Source organism: Sus scrofa, chromosome 8 (genome assembly GCF_000003025.6).
Source record: "Sus scrofa isolate TJ Tabasco breed Duroc chromosome 8, Sscrofa11.1, whole genome shotgun sequence".
Lineage (NCBI taxonomy): Eukaryota > Metazoa > Chordata > Mammalia > Artiodactyla > Suidae > Sus > Sus scrofa.
Window position 1 is genome coordinate 89319998 of NC_010450.4, and position 24927 is coordinate 89344924.

Consider the following 24927-nt stretch of genomic DNA (forward strand, 5'->3'; position numbering starts at 1 on the left):
TTTTCCTAGTTTGCCTATAGGGTTTGGGGATCAGCAATTGAAAGGGCTACAAACTTGTAAAACAGTATTATTCATGGGGGCAGAATGTTCATCAGCGTGACCCAGTACTAAATACATTCATTATAGGCATTTCTATTCTGCACAATTTGCCACACAGCACTGGTTTCTAGAGGGGGGGAGAAAAGACAATGGCTTATAAAATGCCTTTGAATGCTTAAAAAGAAGGAGAGTTCATGCTGAGACTCCTCTGCTTTCTTTTTTGGAAAGAACCTTCTTAGTAACTTTAGCTGAGCTCTGCCGAGAGTAAGCAAAGTGGAAAAATCAGAAAATTACCTTTTTTATGTGTTTCTGGGGGCAAAAGTAGAGAGTGGGAGAAAATAAATGGAAAAAAGTGACAGCGAGATTATGTGAAACTGCAAATATGCAAGTGGATGAAGACAGCTGAGGAATAATGCAAGAGGTATGAAAAAAAGCAGCAAGAATAGAGCCATGATGATAAACTTAAAAGGAATTGCAGAGCAGAAAGAACATCATAAATAATCATATTTTCAAATAAGAATACCATATCAGTTTCTGTGACCTGGATAGAGCACAAACCTCCCATGATATTTCCTTAGCATTTTGATGCACACAAAATGCAATTTTCAGCTCAGGCATTTTATTCTTCAATGTAAACAAGTTTGGGGTTTTTAAAATACATATCCCAAAAGTGTTTTCATAAATAATACATATATTATAAAAATTTGACTTGTAAACTACTGAGTCCATGTTCCCCCAGTATTCATTGTGAAGGCTCACCACGTAAAAATCGTACCTTTTTGTAAACTGGCATGCTTAAAGCATAAGATGTCTTTTACCAAAGGTAAATAGGATTTTTTGAAGTACCGGACAAAGAAATGCCATAGCCAATTTTGCCAAAACTCTGGCAGTGTTATAAGGGAGAACTATATTGCTAATTAGTTTCAAATTCTAAGGTGTTCCTTTAAATCTTGCTAATTAAGAGAAATCAAGAGTGGAAAAGAGCCCTTTTCTTATCTTCAAAGAATAAAGATGAAAGAAAAACAGAAAATGAAACCTCTTTACTTGGTCTGTTTTTTAAAACAGAGCCCCAAGAAAATCTGCTTGTGCTCACAGGATGAGAAAGACCCAAGTATTTACAGAGGGGGAGGGGAAGGAGGCGGGCTGAGAAGCATAATTAGAAGCAAGTTTTCAAATTTTATTAAATTCCTCCACCAACAAAACGCACTTAGAGGTATTTTAAGTTAAACCAGTACTTAAGGACTATGAAAAGCAAGATGATTACATGTTTGTGGAAGAAGAAAGGGCAATTAAGAAAACCAGGACAATTTAAAATGCCATATAAATAAAGGCAACCAGAAGTTGATTTGAAGTTTTTCTTCTGTAATTTGTCTCCCCTTTGTCGTGGCACGCTCAGAGAAAGTGAATGCAGTAGATGGAGAGGAGGAGGAGGGGGAGAGGGGTGGGGGAAAGGAGGAACAGTAAAGGAGCCTCTCCCATCCTCCCCCAGCCCCCACCAGCCCTGCTAGCTCGGCTCGCTCCCGCGCCTCCAGCCCCCGCCCTCCTCCTCCTTCCATCTCTCCCTCTCCCACCCTCCACTCCAGTCCGCCCTGCCCTCGCTTTGGGGACTCCATCAGCTTTTGATTTGGAAGGACGCTGATTGGCTGGAAGCGATTCAACACACGCCGGGCAGGAGAGCTTTGTCTGAGTTGAAGTGAAGTTGTACAGATTTTAGACTGGAGTCAGCAATCACGGGTGTTTAGTCTGCAGCCGAGCGAGAAAGGGAGAAAGAATCGCTCAGGAAAGATCCACCGCAGACTCCGCCAGCACCCTGCAATAGATGGATTCCGACTACACAAGGGGGAAAACGCGGAGGTGACACTCTTTTGCTTGCCAAGAGGACAAACAGCCAAACAAATGCAAGGATTGGACTCCATGCCGGTAATGTCTGGAAGTCGTGACACGGTGTGTATAAAACAAAAGTTTGCGAGCTGTTAATTGCTGTGCTGGGTTATTAAGAGGCGCTTTCAAGTTTCAAGTACCAAATGTAGCTTAGCTTTAAGTTGCCAAAGGAAGTTGAGGGAATTGCTTTGTGGTTTTAACTTGCTCTGTGAGAGGAATCTCATAAACTGACCGATGTACCAAATGAATGCTAAAATGCACTTTAGATTTGTGTTTGCACTCCTGGTTGTATCTTTCAACTCCGATGCACTGGGCAAGAATTTGAAATACAGGATTTATGAGGAGCAGAGGGTTGGATCAGTAATTGCAAGACTATCAGAGGATGTGGCTGATGTTTTAGTTAAGCTGCCTAATCCTTTGACTGTTCGTTTTCGAGCCATGCAAAGGGGAAATTCTCCTTTACTCGTAGTAAATGAGGATAACGGGGAAATCAGCATAGGGGCAAAAATTGACCGTGAACAACTGTGCCAGAAAAACTTGAACTGTTCCATAGAGTTTGATGTGATCACTCTACCCACTGAGCATCTGCAGCTTTTCCATATTGAAGTCGAAGTGCTGGATATTAATGACAATTCTCCCCAGTTTTCAAGATCTCTCATACCGATTGAGATATCAGAGAGTGCGGCAGTTGGGACTCGTATCCCCCTGGACAGTGCTTTTGATCCAGATGTTGGAGAAAATTCCCTCCATACGTACTCTCTCTCCGCCAATGATTTTTTTAATATCGAGGTCCGGACCAGGACTGATGGAGCTAAGTATGCAGAACTCATAGTGGTGAGAGAGCTGGACCGGGAACTAAAGTCAAGCTATGAGCTTCGGCTCACCGCCTCGGACATGGGGGTCCCTCAGAGGTCTGGCTCATCCATACTAAAAATCAGCATTTCAGACTCTAATGACAACAGCCCTGCTTTCGAGCAGCAGTCTTATATAATACAACTCTTAGAAAACTCTCCCGTTGGCACTTTGCTCCTAGATCTGAATGCCACTGATCCAGATGAGGGCGCCAATGGGAAAATTGTCTATTCCTTCAGCAGTCATGTGTCTCCCAAAATTATAGAGACTTTTAAGATTGATTCAGAAAGAGGACATTTGACTCTTTTCAAGCAAGTGGATTATGAAATCACCAAATCCTATGAAATTGATGTTCAGGCTCAAGATTTGGGTCCAAATTCAATCCCGGCTCACTGCAAGATTATAATTAAGGTTGTGGATGTGAACGACAATAAACCTGAGATTAACATAAACTTCATGTCCCCTGGAAAAGAAGAAATATCTTATATTTTTGAAGGGGATCCTATTGACACATTTGTTGCCTTGGTTAGAGTTCAGGACAAGGATTCTGGGCCAAATGGAGAAATAGTTTGTAAGCTTCATGGACATGGTCACTTTAAACTTCAGAAGACGTATGAAAACAATTATTTAATCTTGACGAATGCCACACTGGATAGAGAAAAGAGATCTGAGTACAGTTTGACTGTAATCGCGGAGGACAAGGGGACACCCAGTCTCTCTACAGTAAAACATTTTACTGTTCAAATCAATGATATAAACGACAATCCACCTCACTTCCAGAGAAGTCGATATGAATTTGCAATCTCAGAGAATAACTCGCCAGGGGCATATATCACTACTGTTACAGCCACAGATCCTGATCTTGGAGAAAATGGGCAAGTTACATATACCGTTTTGGAGAGTTTTATCCTGGGAAGTTCCATAACTACATATGTAACCATTGACCCATCTAATGGAGCCATCTATGCCCTCAGAATCTTTGATCATGAGGAAGTGAGTCAGATCACTTTTGTGGTCGAAGCAAGAGATGGTGGAAGTCCAAAGCAACTTGTAAGCAACACCACAGTTGTGCTTACCATCATTGATGAAAATGACAATGTCCCTGTGGTTATAGGGCCTGCACTACGCAATAATACTGCAGAAATCTCCATCCCCAAAGGGGCCGAAAGCGGCTTTCATGTCACAAGAATAAGGGCAATTGACAGAGACTCCGGTGTGAATGCTGAACTCAGCTGCTCCATCATAGCAGGCAATGAGGAGAATATCTTTGTAATGGATCCACGATCATGTGACATCCATACCAACGTAAGCATGGAATCTGTTCCCTATACAGAATGGGAGCTCTCAATTGTCATCCAGGACAAAGGCAATCCTCAGCTGCATACCAAAGTCCTTCTGAAGTGTATGATCTTTGAATATGCAGAGTCAGTGACAAGTACAGCAATGACCTCAGTAAGCCAAGCATCCTTGGATGTCTCCATGATTATCATTATTTCCTTAGGAGCAATTTGTGCAGTGTTGTTGGTTATTATGGTGCTGTTTGCAACTAGGTGTAACCGAGAAAAGAAAGACACTAGATCCTACAACTGCAGGGTAGCAGAATCAACTTACCAGCACCACCCAAAGAGACCCTCCAGGCAGATCCACAAAGGGGATATCACGCTGGTGCCTACAGTAAATGGCACTCTGCCCATCAGATCTCATCACAGGTCATCTCCGTCTTCATCTCCTACCTTAGAAAGAGGGCAGATGGGCAGCCGGCAGAGTCACAACAGTCACCAGTCCCTCAACAGTTTGGTGACAATCTCTTCCAACCATGTGCCAGAGAACTTCTCATTAGAGCTCACCCACGCCACCCCTGCTGTTGAGGTAAGATCACACCCTGCTAATCTGATCACTGACAGAGCCTGCAATTAGTGATCAGAAGTGGTGTATGTGTTAGTTCTTAACAGTTTCCATTCATAAGTAACTATACTAACATCATGTAAATTAAATAGGATGCAAGTTACATCATGTAGGCGCAGCAAGTATACACACCTTAGCACACTGTTTCAAGTTTTTCATAAAGAATTTTTTGCATGTACTTTGTGGAGTATTGAAAAATAAATGTGAAGCCAGCAAAGGACTATCTACTTTGAGTCCCCTCATGCCCAGATTATGATACTTCAAGCCAGAAATAAAGGGGCTCACTTTATTCTCACAGTTATGGTCTCTAAGAAAAATTTAAAAAACTGAGGTCTCCAGGATCCCATTTCAATGCATGTGTATTTGTTCAATTTTTGAAAATTTTCTGACATTAATTTCACTACACGTGTTAGACTGTTCTATTTTACAGCATTCTCCATGCATTTATAACTGATCACTTTAATCTGAACTACAAAATAGAGAAAGCAGTTATTGATAAGGGAATCCTCTTTCAAAAAGAAAGTCAATTGAACAAGAGCTTCCAAATCTCCCTGGGATGTATTTCAGTTCTGTTTGGTAGTCGGCTGTATGGCCTATCATTGTCCAGCATATGCAAATCTTTAAAATGGAGATAATATGTTCAATTAACTAGGATGAAACAGCAACTGTTTTCCTTGCTGAAAGCTTGGGAGTACTGGGGGGTTTGTTTCCAGGAATCTGTACTGTCTATTTGGTTTCCAGCAGGTCTCCCAGCTTCTTTCAATGCTTCACCAGGGACAATATCAGCCAAGGCCAAGTTTTCGAGGAAACAAATATTCCAGGAGCTATAGGTATGAATTACCTTTGTGCTACCTATTAAGCTTCAAATATCATAAATGCTGAAGAGTTAAAAACTATACTTTCCCTGATTTCTCTTTCTAGATATGCCCTTCAAGATATGGACAAATTTAGCTTGAAAGACAGTGGCCGTGGGGACAGTGAAGCAGGAGACAGTGATTATGATCTGGGACGAGATTCTCCAATAGACAGGCTGCTGGGTGAAGGGTTCAGTGACCTGTTTCTTACAGATGGAAGAATTCCAGCAGGTAAGAGAGTAGGGAGAGATAAATCCTTATTTTCAGATCCACTATACCAGTGAAGGGAGCAATTTTTCCCATGCTTCTATTTCTTCTTTGTTCTTGGCACTGAAGTATCTGTCATATGCACACTGTTAGCAACTGAACATAAACTGAAACAATTTAAAATTATTTAATTAAAATTCATAGTAAACAGTTGGTAGAGAATGGAAATAAGCATGCAAGCTTAAGAGGATAAGGAAGGAGTAGGCAGAGGAGGAGAGAAAACCACACTTCTGTCCCCTCTCTACCCCATCCACTACTGCCATAGGACACTCTTGAGCAAGTCTTTATAAAATTACTGGGTGGCTGTTTTTATGCAGACAGTCTGTTTTGGTGCCCAGTGGTGAACTGGACTGTAATTTGGAGGACACGTTTCCTGTGATGGGAACCAACTCACATAATCAGAGATTAAAATACACTAGGGAATGGTATATTTAACCACTAAAAATAGGGGAAAGAATGCATCTCTGTAGGTGGTATGCATGAAATATTTTTGTCACCTTTCATTTTATGTCTCCACTGTAATGGCAGAGGAACAGGCCTGCAGGAGGGGAATTTATAAGTATACAGCTAGATGGAGGGGATCCTATTAAGTTCTGAGCCACATTTTCCTCAGAGTCCCTCCTCTCTCATCCTACTGTCAGAAACTCTCTGATCCAGCTGAGTAAATACCAAGTGCATCACTGTAACAACCCTGTTTGTAAAGACTATTATTAAGTCAACCCTTAGGAACATATAAATATTCCCTTGGCTACTTACGCTTCTAAATTCCACAGAATGTTGATCAAATAACTGCCACTTGCTAAATGAATAAATGAAGTGATAAATGAAAGAAAGGCAGAAGAATGTTCTATTACCTGCCTGAGTTCCATGGGACATCGGGTTTCTAAATGTAGACAAGTAAGAGAGCTTAGGAAATAGACATGAGGGAGCTTCAGAGCCACAGAAATTCATTCAGCATCAGTAAACAGCAACTCTGGCTCTCCTCAGTGGTACAGTAGTGGTGGCAGTGGCAGTAGCTGCATCAATATTAATATTAGTCCAAGAAGTCGCAGTAGTAGGTACCAACCATGCCCTGGTGCTTACTCTGGGCCCATGGAGGCCTGCATTGCTTCTCTCAACACTCTGACATAGGAATTAGTGGTAGTTGTAATAACAGGTGTGTCCACATTTTTTTTTTAGATTTGAAAACCAAGCTTATAAAGGTTAAAAAAATGTGTCCAGAATCAAGCAATTTGTACATGGTAGAGGTGAGATTTGAACCAACCCCTCTATTCTTAAACACTAATCCATCAAGAATAAGAGCAAGTTAAAAGGTTTTATGTTTTTTAATACATCGAGTGGTTTGTTTGTTCTTATATTCTAAAGTCTTACTACTGTCTGTGAAACTATTAAATGCTGCTTGTTTAATTATGCCATTGCTGTAAGTAATACTGCATTTCTGGCAGGATGAATGTATGGGAAGGACTTCAAGTGGCATTAAGGGCTACTTCTACCATCAATGTACATTGAGAGCCAAACTTACACAGTCACCCATGGCATCTTTCTTTTAATTCATAGACTCCCTAGACCAATTTAAATAGAAATCCTTGAGAACCTAGTGTAATACATATGGCCTCAGACAACCTGCTCAATGAGAAACCAATTTTATTATTCTTACCTATGAAATGAAAGCGCCAGCTGAATTTCTATGATTCTATGATGCTGATGGAACTCTAATTTTGAATATTGATCCATAATTCTGAATAACATGATTTCCCAAATTACATTATTTCATAAAACAGAAAAGTATAAGAGTATAATATCAATATTTCATATTATTTTTTAAACTGTAGACAGTTGACTTACTGAAATTTCAACTTATCAGTATCAATACAAGGAGAATAATTGCCCCTACTTAGATAACCTTGACACTTCTGGGCCTAAATGATGCCTAAAGTCCTTTTTAATTCTGAAATTGTATAATACAATAGTTATCGTGGTCTAATTTTTTTTTTTTTTTTGAAGTCAAGACTCCTCTTTTGCTCTATCCTATATTTTCATAGTTACCACCAGATACGTTCACGGCAGGAGTGTTAACTAATGCTTGAATTAAAATAAAATAAAAGTGTTAAAGAATACAGACATCAGGGAAACAATAGCTGGATATTGATAAACTCTGGATAATAATGAGTCTAGTTTAGTGAGTAACTTTAAACTCCTCCCAAGTTACACTTCTTTTCAGAGTTAGATGCTCACCTTTATACTATCATTAATATACAGACAATTCTTTACAAAGCAATTCCAGTTTTACACAGTCATATTTAATCCGAGTGTGTGGTAGGAGCTTTTGGCTAGGGTATAGCATTGCATTACCATAGACCGCATTACAGAACATATTCAGCTGCCTTACTAGCTGCCTGGCTGTATGTGGGGGTGTTGTAGAAACTATTCTGGAGGCATAGAGCACCAGGAAATCACTGATGACCCATAAAATATCTTAAGCTTTATTTATGTTTGGCTAGTATAGATAGAAATATTCTTAATTGACTATCAAAGATTACCATCCCTTAATTATGGCCATCATTTTGTTGTTAACCTCACCCATACTGTGGTTTATTCTTCACCCTGGCAGCTTCTGCTGGCACATGAGGGTGTAAAACTTGCTTTGTAAACTTAAATTCCCAGAAAATATCCCAAGTAGGAAAAAAAAAAGTCCACATCTGAATGTCATTAATAGAAATCAGCACAGTTTTCTAAAGCATGACTATTTTTAGGACTTAACAGTGTCTTATTCCAACTCTTTTTTTCTGCATCAGACTGTGATCAAATATAGATTATGTTATGTTGCTTCGCCTGCCAACAGGGTCATTTCTGGTCATTCATTCCATTAATTCCCACAGAAGGATCCTGCATTCTGAGCAGTAGAGTCAGCATGCATTTTTGTCTGTTGGCTCATGTTTGTCAACATACTTCTGTCCTTACTCATTCAACTTTGAACTCCAGTACTACACATATGCCTGCAAAATCTCCCTTTTCCCAAAGTATTAGCTGCGCCAGGATGTTCTTGTGATCCTGCTTCTTGATTGAGCTTATTCCTTTTTTATCATCTGTGATTACTTAATTCAAACATTCCTTTTTAATTCCATGTTGTCTCCATTCTCATGGCCAGTATCCTACTCCTGACTTTCCTTGTATGGCTGGCTTACTGCACCAGCACATGAACTGATATCTCTCTCCAGTACTTTTCCCTTGTCACATCTCTCTTTCATACAGCTTGAACAACTTTTTGAGAACATGTTAACTTCCTTTTGCAATAGGCAGAGCCATCTCTTCATATAACACACCAAATCATTGCTCATGTCATCTTTCTACCTGAAAAACTGGCTTCTTTTCACTTTATCTGCCTAAATCCTATTCAACTCTCAGAGTTTGTTTCAAGTTGCTCTTTAACTACTTCAGCCTCTACCTCTAATCTCATTTTATTTTTACTGAAGTGTAGTTGCTGTACAATATAATTTATAGATGTATAATATAGTGATTCACAATTTTTAAAGGTTATACTCCATTTACAGTTATTATAAAATATTGGCTTTATTCCCTAAGTTTTATAGTATATTCTTATAGCTTATCTTATACATAATAATTTGTACCTCTTACTCCCCTACCCACCTGTGTTGCCCCTACCCCCTTCCCTCTCCCCACTGGTTAACACCACTTTGTTTTCTATGTCTGGTGAGTCTGTTTTTGTTGTTGTTGTTATATTCACTAGTTTGTCGTAGTTTGTTTTATTCCACATATAAATGATATCATTCAGTATTTGTCCTTTTTCTTTTTTTTAACATGCCCTCAGCATCATAGAGTTTGGCACTTTAACTGGGCAGTTATGACCTCATTTCCTGCTCTTGATGTGGAATCATACCAGAATCCATGTGAGGGGATGCAGCTATCATTGCACTTTACATATGGCAGGCTCTTAATGGAGAACTGATTGTTCACTCAATGATTAATGGCTTGAAAGAAGTTAAACATATGTTTTTCTTCTTATATCCTTAGTATAACAAGATGCTTGCTTCCTGCCCTACCTATAAGGTCTAGCACAGAGACAAAACTGACCATCATGCAGTGGGAAAGAAGCATCCTCTGCTTGACCATAACTTTCCTTTTCCAGAAAAAATTTAACCACCTGGCAGAACTTTCAAGGAGTGATGGAATTGTCACTTGCAGCACTTGACAAGTCCTGAATCATTGGATATAGATCATTGGATACAATAAGAGACATGTACGCTGAGGATGATTTCAAACAGTTGAGTTCCAGGGAAAAGAGTGAAAATACCAATGAAATTAAGAAATGCCCTCTTGTATGCCATTACTCTTCCATCTCTATTATTTTGGTCCTCCTCTCCATTAGTCTTTATTCATCCATTTTTCAACTTTTAAAATTATAAATTCTTATGCTAATGTATTATTTTATAACTGAAGTCCATTTATGTGAAGTTATAAAGTAGCATTCCCTGTCTAAAAATTTCTATGATCACACTTATTTTTGAACGTGAACTGTTGTTTTAATCACCCAGATGATATTGTTGGTTATTTTCATTTCATTTAGTTCTCTAGAAAGTTATTCATGCTCAGGATTCTTAGAAGCTTATATAATATTTTCCTTTTCTACCTGTCATTAAACATTAAAAACCACACAAAATGAATCAAACAATTAAGTCCTTCCCACAGAATTAAATCCAGAAAACAAAGGGGTGTTGTCAGGTCTGCTCCTCTTCCTTCTAACATGATGTAAGTAAGACAGTATAGACAGGTCTCCTTTACATTTTCAGAGACTTGGGGAATTAGGAAAAAAATTCATTACCACTTTGGTAGTTATCTCAGTGCGGAGAAAACCTCACTGACATTAAAGTGTTCCAGTTACCTTCAACACTTTTGGTTTGTCTATATTTACATGATTAACAACAGTAGCTGGTAAATATTTCCAAATAGTAATAATGCATGAAGTCAGCACATCTAAACATCTTTTTGTTCTTATTTAAATTTATCCTTTCTTCATAGCAAAATGACACAACTAATTCTCAATATTGCTTTTTCTTTCATTCCATACTGATTCCTGTGGGACTGGCATTTGCACTGTCCAGTGTTTTCCTTACTTTGAATTTCTAGCCTTCCTAGCAATCAGACATTTTTTTCTCACAATCCTTGCTTTCAATTTTGTTCCTCAACTTACCCACTTTCTCTCTTAAGAATTGAGGCCCAGAATTGATGAGGTAGAAGAACAGAATTATCTTCAATGCTCAAATGATGAAGAGCACTGATTCCATACCTTTTAACAAGTCCTTTACTTCTCCTTTTCTGAAAGGCAACATTCTTATTTTTTGCTCTTTAGGGCCACACCCATGGCATATGGAGGTTCCCAGGCTAGGGGTCTAATCTGAGCTGTAGCTGCCAGCCTACACCACAGCCACAGCAACGCCAGATCCTAGCCGTGTCTGTGACCTGCACCACAGCTCATGGCAATGCCAGACCCTTAACCCACTGAGCGAGGCCAGGATCGAACCCACAACCTCATGGTTCCTAGTTGGATTCGTTTCTGCTGCGCCACGATGGGAACCCTTTTAGAACATTTATTCTTTACTTTTTTGTGCATAAATATTTTCCAAAATTATATTAAGTAAAAACACTTACTAGGGGATCTAGCCTATTAAAATTTTCACTGTATGATACAGTATTTTTAACTTCAGGTATCATGTACAGTGGATGTCTTAATCTTGCTTAACTGAAAATGTATGCCTGTTAATTAGGAATTCCTTATATTTCCTTACCCCCAACCGTGTTAACTATTATTTCACTCTTAGATTCTATGAATTTGACCATTTTAGATACTTCATATATATGGAATCATGAAATATGTGTCCTTCTGTGATAAGCTTATTTCACTAAGCTTAATGTCCTCGAGGTTCATCCACATTATCATATATTGGAGCATTTCCTTCTTTTTTAAGGCTGAGTAATATTCCACTGTATGCACTACTACATTTTCTCTATCCATTCGACACTTGGTGGACATTTAGCTTGTTTTCATATCTCTGCTTTAGTGAACAGGGGAATGCTAATATCTCTTTTTTTGAGATCCTGAGTTCAGTTCTTTTGGATAAATACCTACAGATGGGATTGCTGGATCATATGTCAGTTCTCTTTTTAATTTTTTGAGTAACCACCATTTTATTTTCCATAGTGGCTGCACCATTTTACATTCCTAACAGTAGTGTCCAAGGGTTCCATATTATACACTCCCTCTCACTTGTTTTTTTATTTATTTATTTGCTTTTTGGTTCTTTTGTTTGTGTTTCATTACAGCCATCCTGACAGGATTGAGGTGATTTCTTACTGTGCTTTTTAACTTGTATTTCCCTGATGATTAGAGACTATGCAGCAAATGCCTATTGTATGCAGACACTTTAGACACTTTACCTGGTGCTGTGGATATAGCAATAAACATCCCAAAGAGCTTGTTCCCCTGACAAGAGATTTGGCATTGTTCAAGAGTCATCCTTTTTAGCAATAAATTTGGGAGGAAGAGAACGCTTCTTATGTAGCTACATCTATAAAATTAGCTCTGAATATAGCTGATATCAATCCAGTTTTTGTTCAAATCTAAGGTAACTTGCATTCTCTGTATTCTGGCCTTTGCTCTAAAATGAAACCATTATATTAAAGAGACCAAATTGTTACTGAAAGAGATGAATGATTTGTGGAGTATATTTACATCTCCACATTTCTAGGTTGCTATGTAGTATAGTTATTATATTTGCCAAATTTAGAGATTTCCTCCCCCTTCATTTTTCTACTTTTCTCATATCATCAATTATTTTCTATGAGTACGGCCATTCACATTCCAATAGAGCATTATAGGATCTGGAAGAAATAACCAATGGTTTTTCATATTCTTCATCTTTGATGACTTTTCCAACTCTTCGAATTTCAAACCTTGAAAAGACTTCTTAACAGGGTAACTACGGATGCCTGGTAGTTGAGGACAATCTACACTGCTATTTTAAGTAACAAGTCAATAAATAATCCCTAATGCTTTTAAGAAAGATTGGTAAGTATAATTACCTGATGGCTTATTATATCCTTGATGCCTTCATGAAAAGTAAAGTAGTTCAGACAGACCTCAATACCTAGAAGGTACTCAAAGGTATTACTCAAGGCTATCTGTTGGCATTCCAAACATAAGGATTTCATCTTATATCTCTGGGTTTTTATAGAATTTATGCTAAGCAAATATTTCATGACCATACCTTAGCTCTTTTCCGGTCTTTCTCGTGTATTAGTTATCAGTCCATTTTCTCATTATTTGAGTAGCAGATGATATTCCTGAGAAGCACATGCCATAACCTTCCTTTCCTTATTTAATAGACAAGAAAAAAATATATATGCCAGAAAATATATATGTATGTATATGTATGTGTGTGTGTATATATATAGTGCCATCAGAGTCATTATTGTAGTCTACCTACATGTGTAAAATAATGGGTTAGTATTAGGGTTATAGTTTAAAACTGTCTTATTCTATTTTTTTAAAAAATTATAACTTTTCTATGATTTTTGAGCCACACTAAATATAGTAACGAATTCTCATTGCTTTTCTTGAGCACAGCTATGAGGCTGTGCACAGAAGAGTGCAGGGTCCTGGGACACTCCGACCAGTGCTGGATGCCCCCACTGCCCTCGCCTTCCTCTGATTATAGGAGTAACATGTTCATTCCGGGAGAAGAATTCCCAGCACAGCCCCAGCAGCAGCATCCTCACCAAAGTCTTGAGGATGACACGCAGCCCGCAGATTCTAGTGAGAAGAAGAAGAGTTTTTCCACTTTTGGGAAGGACTCCCCGAACGATGAGGACTCTGGGGACACCAGCACGTCCTCTCTGCTCTCGGAAATGAGCAGTGTGTTCCAGCGCCTCTTACCCCCTTCCCTGGACACTTATGCTGAGTGCAGTGAAATGGATCGGTCCAACTCCCTGGAACGCCGAAAGGGACCTTTGCCAGCCAAGACCGTGGGTTACCCACAAGGGGTGGCGGCCTGGGCAGCCAGTACGCATTTTCAAAATCCCGCCAACAACTCTGGGCCCCCACTTGGAACTCACTCTAGTGTGCAGCCGTCTTCGAAATGGTTGCCCGCCATGGAGGAGATCCCTGAAAATTATGAAGAAGATGATTTTGACAATGTGCTCAACCACCTCAATGACGGCAAACATGAACTCATGGATGCCAGTGAGCTGGTGGCTGAAATTAACAAACTGCTTCAAGATGTCCGCCAGAGCTAGGAGATTTTAGCAAAGCTTTTTTGTTTCCATAAGTATGGAAATAGGGGACAGTGAAAACCCTGAAAGAACTGGCATTGCCAAATAGTTGCATTTATCATAAATGTGTCTGTGTATATTGAATATTAAATACTGTATTTTCGTATGTACACAATGCAAGTGTGATTATTTTAATCTGTATTTTAAAAATACATTTGTACCTTATATTTATGTGTAATTTAACAGACAAATTTTATTTTTTTACTCCCATGACAAACATGTCTTTCCTAATCATGTAGAAATTAGCCACTGTTTTAAATCTGATGTAATACTCTACCACAAAGTATAAAAGCACTGCTTACATTAGTTATGTTGGGGAAAAAATTGTTATCCTGTAGGAACAACCCCACTAAAGCATTATTCAATTTTTAGTTCCATTAAGCAATCCAGCTTCTTTTATCATTACTTTTTAAAAAAGTAAGCATTGATAAAAATGTTTATTTTGTTATTACTATTATTACTACTTTTACTGCTCTCTGCTAGTTCTGATAGTTCAATTCTTAGAGCAAAATTGGAATGTAACTTAAAATTTTATTCCAGAACTGGGAAGTATCTTTCACAGACAATGATATAAAATAATAGGACTAGAACCAGTTTCCTAACACCAAGGCTCTTACTATTCCAGGGCATCACACTGGCCTGCTTTTGCGAATATTTCTCCTAAAGTATTATCATTTATTTATAGTCAAGGTAAACAGTGAATTTTATTCCATCCTTGTAATATGAGAGGTGCCCCAAGGAAATGGTATCTGTCCTCTAAATGGATAATAGTGTGTATTTTAACAGCATAAAGTATTAATGGACAAAGACAATTATGTCAGTGTCCCTCCTAGAGTAGTAAATATAATTGATTTATCCTGAAACTGTTTCATTTCAATCTTCCCCTCTCCTCTTGCAATACTTGAACATTTTTATTTTTTGCAATGTTTTTTGCTATAACTCTTCACTTGTAGCTTTTGTCTCTAGTGCATGATCTCATATTTTTGCTTTTATTTTTAGTATAAGAACACTTGTAAAATTGTAGTTTTTGTTGTTGCAATTCTTTTTTATTTGTTATGTGACAAATGGCAGATTCTTTATTTATTGTGTTATTTCTCTGTGTGGAATGCCTTGGTAAGGGAGATCGTTGTTATGACTATTCTCATTTATGACCAAGCTTCTATTAATGTTATTTCTATGAATACACTATCTTGATTGTACTCTCCAGAAGATTTTACTGTCAATGAAAATAAAAAGGAAAATTAAAGCTAAAAACTGTCCATAAATCAGATTCCTGTTCCTACATACATGTTCAAAAGCTTTGCATGAAGCATACCCTTCATGAGTGGGTAATTCAGTGTCAGGTTTTGAATAGTAGAGAGAGGGAACATTCAACTGGCTGGGCAAACAAGAAGAATCACAATGGGTGAAAAATGAATTTGAGATCTGTAATGGGAATGAAAGTACCCTACCATATTCCCAATAGATTAAAAAATTTAAATGCATTTGAAATATAAACAAAAAAGAATAATGAATAGTAACCACTTGAATATTTTTCAAATTATTTCTCATAATTTTGTGTTAAGTTGTAACAGGAAAAAAAAAATGCTCTCTTACAATGTTTCCAAGAGTTGAAAATATTATTTCCTTCAGTTTACTAGTAGGGGAATGAAATACTAGGAAAGTTAAATAACCTTCAAATGACTGAAACTCAGATATTTAATTCTCAAAAAAGTACCACATCAAATAAATGTGTTATGTCTATCAAAAGGCACATTTTCCTTTGTAGAAAGGATCGCAATTACAAGTGAAATTTTGGTTTATTTTTCAGTAGATTACACTTACAAATGCTAACCACATTTAAATACATTTTGCTTTTCAACTTCACTTCCTTTCAGCACATATTATCATTAAGAAAAACACTTTCATAACTTCTCTGTTCTTAAAGCACCAACAGTAATTTAGGAAGGAGCAAAGCTGGAAAGCAATGTTTGAGTAATGCAAAGTAAATAAAATACAATATTGTATTAAACATAAGGCTTTTGTATATTGCCCGTAGAGTGAGCATTACTTGTCTCAAACTCCTTGCTTCCCCAGCCTCCCGTACTCATTATTTCCCAGGTCTGTAGAGTTAGGGGATCTTAGTGCAAGAGTTTCACTTTACACTCCTGTTCTTTTCACAGGTAGTATTATCTCAGTTAAGGCTGGAGTGTCTGATGCCATCCTAGCAACTAACTTCTCATCCTCATTTCCTCCTCTCTGATTACCATGCCCCTCCTCAGATTGAAACAACCGAAAAGCACTGAAATCAAGGAGATTCCTTTCTCCATCTGGACCCACTGGATTCCTTTGGGTGTTCTTCAAAGGCAATCCTCCATTAAAGAACTCATCTGAAAATGTAATTTTTCCAAAACTAAAGTTTGACACTGAATCTGTTGTTTAATCTTCCTTTTAAATGTGTGTTCATAGGAGGATTAGAATGGGCTTTGTTCAAATTCTTACAATTTATTACTATGGTTATTCATTTATCATGTATTTCTTTCTTAGTATTTAGCAGATGGGGCTTAAAACTTTCTTACTCATTTAAATTCTTACTTCTCCTGTCACACGTATATCAAATTTACCACTTACCCAAAGATAACTATTAAGGCAAAAGATAGGTAAATTACTGTCTTACTGGAGTCACTGAGAAAGTGTCATTTGTGAAAATTAGCTTTCTCATTTCATCCCTTTTGATTCTGCCTAGTGTTAGGGAATATTCAAAACTGAGTTTGAATTACTGACACATTAAAATACAAAGAATAGTGAATCTATTTAAAACTTAGTTGTATGGGTGAAAAATGGATTGCCTGAAATAGCAACTCGCAATCCTGCATCAACTTATAGAATGGATCCAAGACAATTCAGGCAGTTTCCCAAACTACTAAAAAGTTTAGATGTTTCCACTCCAGCTCAATGTATCTTGATAATATATCATCACAGTATCAAAAGATTAAGGATACATTGAACATTGAATAGGTAATAAATATTGCTATATAAAATTAAAGCCAAACTAAGTAAAAATCTTAAAGATTAGTCTTGACTTTTAAAAAGGAATCAGTATAGGAACTTTAAAAATACCAACATAGTGACTTCCTTAATTGCAGGTTAAATTCATAAAACAAAGCTATCTTATATTTGTAAGCAGCCTTATATACTGTGAATGTATAAGATGTCACACTGATTGTAATCATTTTTAATATATTAGGATGTCTCTATGAATGATAGAAACAATTCTATATGGTACATATTGTTTTCATTTAATAAATTAGGTTATCTGGCCACTGAGGATTCATCTCATTCAGTCTGGCTTCTAGAACAAACAGTAAGTCACTATTTTGAAATAACTGAATGATACCTAAAGCATTACATTGCAATTGAAAAAAAATAAACCTTTATTGCCCAAATTGTGGTTTCATTCTTCTTCTATGTGACTGGAGTCATAGTTAAACACACACATTTTGTATACCAGAAATAAGAGTACCTTTATTATAGCTAAACCAAAATAAATTGAACAGATAGGCCTGTATTATAGATCTGAAAATGGTAGTATATACTTCTCATTTTTTAAATTTTTTTATTATACGATGGCTTATACAACTTATGGAGCTGTTAAAAGAATTTTATGGGGTGCTGACATTGCAAAAATTGCTACCAAAATTTACATACTTCCTGACTTTTAAAATTGCAATAACACATCCTACCCTGGCACTTTAAAATAATAGTTTTCTATTTCCTTTTATGACTTCTGCAAGTTGCTCCTAATTCTTGTTTGCTTTTTCAGATTTTATCTCCTCAATTTATTTATTTTATGATACTCTTCCTTGATAATTTATCCTACTGTCCACATTTTATAGCAATCTTCTCCAAATTTTTGCATGTATATAGTTCTTTATATAACCACCTAGATTTTATCAATTTCTCCACGTCTTTTCTTTGTTATTAATATAACAGGGATCATATTTTTAAGATGTGAAGCTAATAACTTCTGATTCTCAATAAATCTCACTCTTCTGATTCACTAGTTTAATAAAAAGGGTAAATTTATACAATTAAGAACAAAAGGTCATTTCATTTGTTCTGTGTTTTAAATTAAATGTTTTTGAGTGCTTACAGAGATACTAGCATAGAATACTTGACTTTTATTGAAGGAGGAAATTATTTTTCTCTAAATATAAAACACTCCTCTTTATGTATTAAGGGTAAGGCTGGGAAAGGTGAGCTTGGGGTTTTACTAGAAGCCAAAGTTGAGTGCAAGAAAATGAATATTAAAAAAGAAAGGCCCATAACCACAGAAAAGAAAGATAACTTTGGCAACTATTGAGAGCATAAAACCCTAGAGGTGAATAAATTGAGAAGGGTAAAACATCAGATGTTAGTGCCTTTATTCCCACCTCCAGTGATCTTTAGAAGAATCTGTAGAACAAAGCAATACCTTTGGGGAAGGGCTTCTCCTTTCCCTGACCCTCCCTGCACAGGAGTTCAGACAGGAAGGCAGGGGTACAGGTGTGTGTGCCTCTGGGTGTAGCATCTCTTCTCCTCAGTGCCTTTGGAAAGCCTGACTATTGGAGGTTCAGACTTTTTTCCTTACCCAAATGGAGGAGAAGCTGGTATTATAAACTGTATTACCTTTCAAGTCCTTTTATCCAAATGAAGGCAACCTTTCTAAAAACCCCAGGTGCATTCTTGCTTTAGTATAAGGTACATTCTGCAGTTTAAAATAACGAACCACAAAATATTCTAGACAAGAAGCCTATGCTTTTCCTTTGGAAAAAGACCTTTGTGTTAAGAGTTTTAGGTTCCAAATAATCTATAAACTTTCAGTAAATCTTATGACATGAGATGCAACATTCAAAAACGGAATTCAAGATGTTTTAATTCTCATCAGAAAAATATTTTGCCATTCTTTGCTTTGTGATTTGAATCTCTTCCACAAACTTATGCCTGGAGGTTGTCAGTGTGGATTTCATGAACTTCCTTTAGAGATTTTCAGCAACTGTCAGAAGTGTAGGCTGACAAGGCCACATGGCAATGAGCAAATTATTGTCATAGGAAAAGCCTACAAAGGACTAACCACTACAATTGACTTATTCTTTCACTGCCTTTTCTCCCTTCCCTTTCTCCTCACTTTCTCCTTGGGTGGCATTTGATTAGAAGGAAGTATGTAAATCATTCCTTAACTCAACAAACATCCTTTGTGCCCTGACTATCAGATACCGACCTAAGTATCTGAGATATGCTGATGGACAAAGCAGACAAAAAAAAAAAAAAAAAAAAAAAAAAAAAAAAAAAACATGAAGACCACTACATAGCTATTAGAATGGCCAAAATCTCAAACAGCAACAGCACCAAAGCTAGCAAGGATGTGGAGTGACAGAAACTCTCATGTGTTGCTGGTGAGAATGCAAAATGGCACAGCCACGTTGGAAGAGAGCTGAAAGTTTCTTAGAGAATTAAACATATTCTTACTATAGGATTCATCAATTGTCCTCCTTGTTATTTACCCAAAGATGTTCAAAATTTCTGGCCACACAAAAAACTTCACACAGATGTCTATGGATATTTTTCATAATTGCTAAAACAGTAACCAAGATGCCCCTCAGTATGAGAATGGAAAAATATACTGTGGTACCTCCAGACAACCGAGCATTATTCAGTGCCTAAAAGAAACAAGCTATCCAGTCATGAAAAGACATGAAAGAACTTTAAATGTACATTGCTATATGAAAAAAAACAAATTGAAAAGGCCACATACTGTATGACTCCAACTACATGACATTCTAAAAAAGAAAAATCTATGAAAACAGTAAAAAGGTCAGTGGTTGCCAGAGGTCTGGTGTGAGGAATGAACAGGTAGGGCATAAAGAATTTTTAGGATAATAAAATATTCTGTATAATACCAAAATGATGGAAATATGTCATTATACATTTTTCTGAACCCACAGAACATACACCACCAAGAGTGAATCCTAATGTAAACTTTGGGCTTTGAGTGATTATGGTGTGTCAACGTAGGTTCATCAGCTGTGACAGATGTACCACTCTGGTGAGTGAAGTGTTAACCAGGGAGGTTCTGCACTTAGGGGCTCGGGGGAGTACATGGAAAAATCTCTGTACCTTTCACTCACTTTTGCTGTCAGCTTAAAACTGTTCTAAAACAATAAAGCCTTTAAAAAGAGAGGTGAGGAACAAAACCAAAAGAGAGAAAGCCCCAGACCATAACTGTCATGACAGAACAGACCACACATAACATCAAGGCAGGCAGACACTTCATATCAGGTATAATTTGCAACAGAACAGAGAAATGACCAGAGGCCCTGCTTTGTTAATTAACACACCCCCAGTGCCTAAAACAGCAACTGGCCCATTAGAGATGCTCGGCAAATATTTGCTGAATGCATGGATGATTGTATGCTTCTTCTTGAACTCATATGCTGCCCAGGGAGAAAGACCAAAAAGATACTGCATTATTACCATTAAAAACTCAGTAATGACCCAAACATGTTTAAGTTTAGGTTTCAAGGAACTAAGATATCAGTAATAAAATAAAATTTAGTATTTTCTGCTAGCAGCATAAATTGGAAATCAAGAAAAATGTAGACCGAATTTGAGTTTGTATATCTATTTGTTTTTCACTTTCCTAATGACCATTTATATATTTTGGAATATTCTGCCCTTTTCCTTGGACATTTGTGTCTAGATCAGGTGCTGCAGTCCCAGTCTCAAAGCTGATGATCCAGAACCACCACCCCTTTCTGGCAATATGACTTTCAATAAATCATATGGCCAGTGAATAATTTGGTCTCCACACTTGCACTACAATGTTAATAATAGGAATAGCATATTCACCTCAACTGAAACAAATAATGAAACCTTTAAGTTAGCAGAGGAAAGCACAGGGAAATTGATAATAAGAACCATCTGTTTTGTCATTTTTCTACATAAGAGCTCATCAGTTCCAGTTCAGATATAGAGAATTAAATAGGTTTCTTTGCCATCTCAAATTTTACCAGACAGCTTGAAGGGAAAAAAACATTTTTGTATAAAGAAAAGAAACTATAATTTCTATCACCATCAGTGGGGAAGGCTATACAGTTGAAAAAAAAAACAATCTCAAATGGAGCAAATGCTTCTTTCTTCTCATGTAATAGTCAAACTTTTTTTTTTTTTTTTTTTTTGTCTTTTCAGGGTGTACCTGCAGCATATGGAGGTTTCCAGGCTAGGGGTCAAATTGGAGCTGTAGCCACTGGCCTGTGCCACTGCTACAGCAATGTGGGATCTGAGCTGAGTCTGCAACCTACACCACAGCTCACAGAAATACTGGATCCTTAACCCTCTGAGCGAGGCTATGGATCATAGCTGCATCCTCATGGATGCTAGTCAGATTCGTTTCCACTGAGCCTCAAAGGGAACTCCTGTAATAGTCTTAAGTGAAGGTGATGTGAAGACCCTCCTCATGAAGACCCTACCATTAGCAACTCATCATTTCCAGGTCATCTTGGGAGGGAACTCCTTTCCAGACAAACACAATGGAAATGGTCATGGAATGGTACAATTAGGAGACCATGAGAATCAAGCCTTAAAGTATTGTAAGTCACTTCTACTGCTAGCTCATTGACTGGAAACAGTCACATGCCATAGAGGGAGGCTGTGAGATGCACCTGCTGTAGTTTGATCAACAGCACCGTCTCTACCACACAATCTGTATGAGTACCTGAAATCTCATAATGTCACAAGTCATTTGTTACCATTTTTACTAATTTTGAGATTGCTACTCTAATTCTCATGCTACAATCTCAGTACCTTGACAGAGAAAGGGTGTATTTTTATTTTCAATTGATTTTTGTGTCTCCAGAGACTAGTATTGTTTTCTATCAGTCAACAGTTCTCAATTGATAAATAATTAAAATTAAGGAAAAAATATGGAGTTCCCATCATGGTTCAGCAGTAATGAACCCAACTAGTATCCATGAGGATGTGGGTTCGCTCCCTGGCACCAATCAGGGGATTAAGGATCTGCCACTGCTGTGAGCTGCAGGTTAGGTCAGAGAGGCAGCTCAGTCTGCTGTTGTCATAGCTGTGGCATAAGCTGGCACCTACAGCTCCCATATCCTAGCCTGGAAACTTCCATATGCTGCAGGTGTGGTCCTAAAAAGACAAAAAAAAAAAAAAAAAAAAAAAAAAAGAAAAAAAAGAAAAGAAAAATAATAACATTTAAATCCTACACCATAATCTTTTGTGGCTGGCAGGGGTGGGGAGGACAGGGAGTATGATGGGGAAGGATTGATAGATATAGTTATTATCAGAATCAACACTTTTTTACAAAAAAACAAATGACTACCCTTCCCAATTTCTGATAGATATTAAAAAAGTGCTTCCTGGTTTTGCGGGTTGGGAGAGGAGAGGGTAAAGATCACCTAGAAAGCAGAGCGAGGGGGCTATTTATGGTAAAGAAAATGTCCTTTATCTTGATTATGGGTGGTCCATTACCTTTGTCAAAACTCAGCAAAATGTGCATATAACATTTGTGTATTTTTTTGTTTGTAAATTATATTTCAACAAATGGGGGGAATCACAAATAATGCTTAAGAAGCAAAAATAGAGAAGAATATGGGGACTTCTCACTGAATCGAATCAAACCTTCTCTAATTCCACAGCAAGTCAGTTCAGAAAAAGTTCCCAGCAGGATATTCTATATCACACTGCACTGGCAGTTACTCAGTTCTGTGACCTAGCCGCTTGTCTTCCTTTAGGTTTTTTAGGGAAGAGAACAGCTAAGTAGATCTAATCATCTTAATCTTACACCATTAGCTGTGACAAGAGGAGCAGTGCTGAAGAAACCACCATGAACCTGAAGACCAAACTTCGCTAGCCTTCCATATATAGGAAAAACATTATAATTTTCTTTGGTTTTAACAGAAACCCAAATAGTGACAAAGGAGAAAAATCTGCGTGCATTACCAGGGTTAGCAGTATTGTGAGAAAGTGAGTACATACACCACCCCCCAAATATATTGTTAATGTGCATGTATAGGGCTGCACCCCACAGGTCTATAAACCCTGTACCTGCCCAGCTTCAAGTCTGAAGAAAGAACCTGGAGACGAAGATAGAGACATAAGTGGTTTAATGGGAGAGCTTACATGCTTGAAGAAATGTCCTGAAGCAACACCCCACCTGTGCGGTAGACAGCAGGCAGGACATGGTGGTAGTCTTGTTCTTGGGGAGGAAGAGTTTACCAGGTATATGGGGAAATGGCATCAGGTTGGCTCATTGGTTACCAAGGATACCAGCAGAGGGGCTTGCCTGTCACTGTCTCTCTGATAAGCTGTCATGGGGAGATGTTCTGATCCAAAGGTTAGAACAATCACTAGCTGGGATGGGGGCAAGTATGTAGGAAGGTCAGTCATATAATTAGGGCATAGGTGAAGCAGGCACTGGTTGAGCAGGGGATGTACAGAGAGCAGGAGAATAGCCATCTTGAGTGGCTTGATCATATACCCTACCCCTACATACTAAGCAGGGCCCCTACAACCTTAGTCTGCCTCTCTTCCTCCATACCTGGGGTCAGGTATGTAGGGGCACTGCAACCAGATACCACAAATACAATATAGGCAGCAACAGCTAAAAAGTATTAAGAGTAAGTACCTAGAATGCGAAAAACAGTTATTCTCCAGGATGTGGGCAAATTCTTAGAGCCTAGTGCTTACTAGGTCAATGGAAGGGAGTCAAGGGATGGAAGCATCCTGTGTAATTATAAGGAAAGTAAGTCTACTTCTGGTTTTTACAAACCCAAAGCCATCTCCATGGGGAAAGGAAGGCCCAGCTTTAAAGAAAACATTCTCGTGGCCTAGCTAGGAGTCAGTAGTCACAGCACAGGTCTGCTACCCTGTGTTACGTTGACTTAGAGGTAGACCCATTAGGTCTTTCCAAACAAAAAACAGTTAATCCTAAACTACCTAAATGCCCATTGACAGAGGAGTGGATAAAGATGTGGGGCATATACATAATAGAATATTACTCAGCCATTAAAACAAAAGAAATAATGGCATTTGCAGCAACATGGATGAACCTAGAAATTATCATGCTAAGTGAAGTTAGTCAGACAGTGAGACACCAATCACTTACATGTGGAATCTAAAAAAATGACACAATGAACTTACATGTGGAATCTAAAAAAAGGACACAATGAACTTACATGTGAAAATGTAAAAAAAGGACACAATGAACTTCTTTGCAGAACAGATACTGACTCACAGACTTTGAAAAACTTACAGTTTCCAAAGGAGACAGGTTGGGATGGTGGGTGGGGCGGGGGGGTTTGGGATGGAAATGCTATAAAATCAGGTTGTGATGATCGTTGTACAACTATTAAGCGTAATAAAATTCATTGAGTTTAAAAAATAATAAAATAAATTTTAAAAGGGGGAAAAAACAGTTAATCCTACTAGCCAGACTTGTGTGCCCAAAAGTCAGCCTATTTCATTCCATACAGCATGCCCAGGGGGGCTCATGGGCCATCAACTGTACAGTAATGCCTATCAAGAGAAAACTGGTATGTGAGACAGGAAGGTGTCTTTTTCCCCCATTGTCAGTCGTCCCCACATAGTCACATTAGCCAGCTTGATTTTTCATAGGCGTCCAGAGAAGGACGACAATGGCAACGATGAAACTCATTTTGCGGTGAGGCCATGGTTGCTTCCCAGTGCTCAAATAGATTTCCCTCACTCAGGCTAGGGCTGAAATGTCTAAAAGTCACAACACAGG

The 24927-nt window shown here is 37.9% G+C and overlaps 1 protein-coding gene across 2 annotated transcripts; it reads left to right on the forward strand.

The window, feature by feature from the left end:
* On the forward strand, positions 1490 to 15409 carry PCDH18 (protocadherin 18). Of its 2 annotated transcripts, none has more exons than XM_021101589.1 (4): positions 1490 to 4641; positions 5422 to 5507; positions 5599 to 5762; positions 13441 to 15398. In XM_021101589.1, the coding sequence occupies exons 1-4, from the start codon at positions 2155 to 2157 to the stop codon at positions 14106 to 14108; spliced, it is 3405 nt and encodes a 1134-aa protein (XP_020957248.1). In that variant the 5' UTR covers positions 1490 to 2154; the 3' UTR covers positions 14109 to 15398. The 2 variants fall into 2 exon arrangements, with proteins under 2 accessions (XP_020957248.1, XP_020957247.1); XM_021101588.1 differs by having other exon boundaries at positions 1627 to 4641; positions 5419 to 5507; positions 13441 to 15409.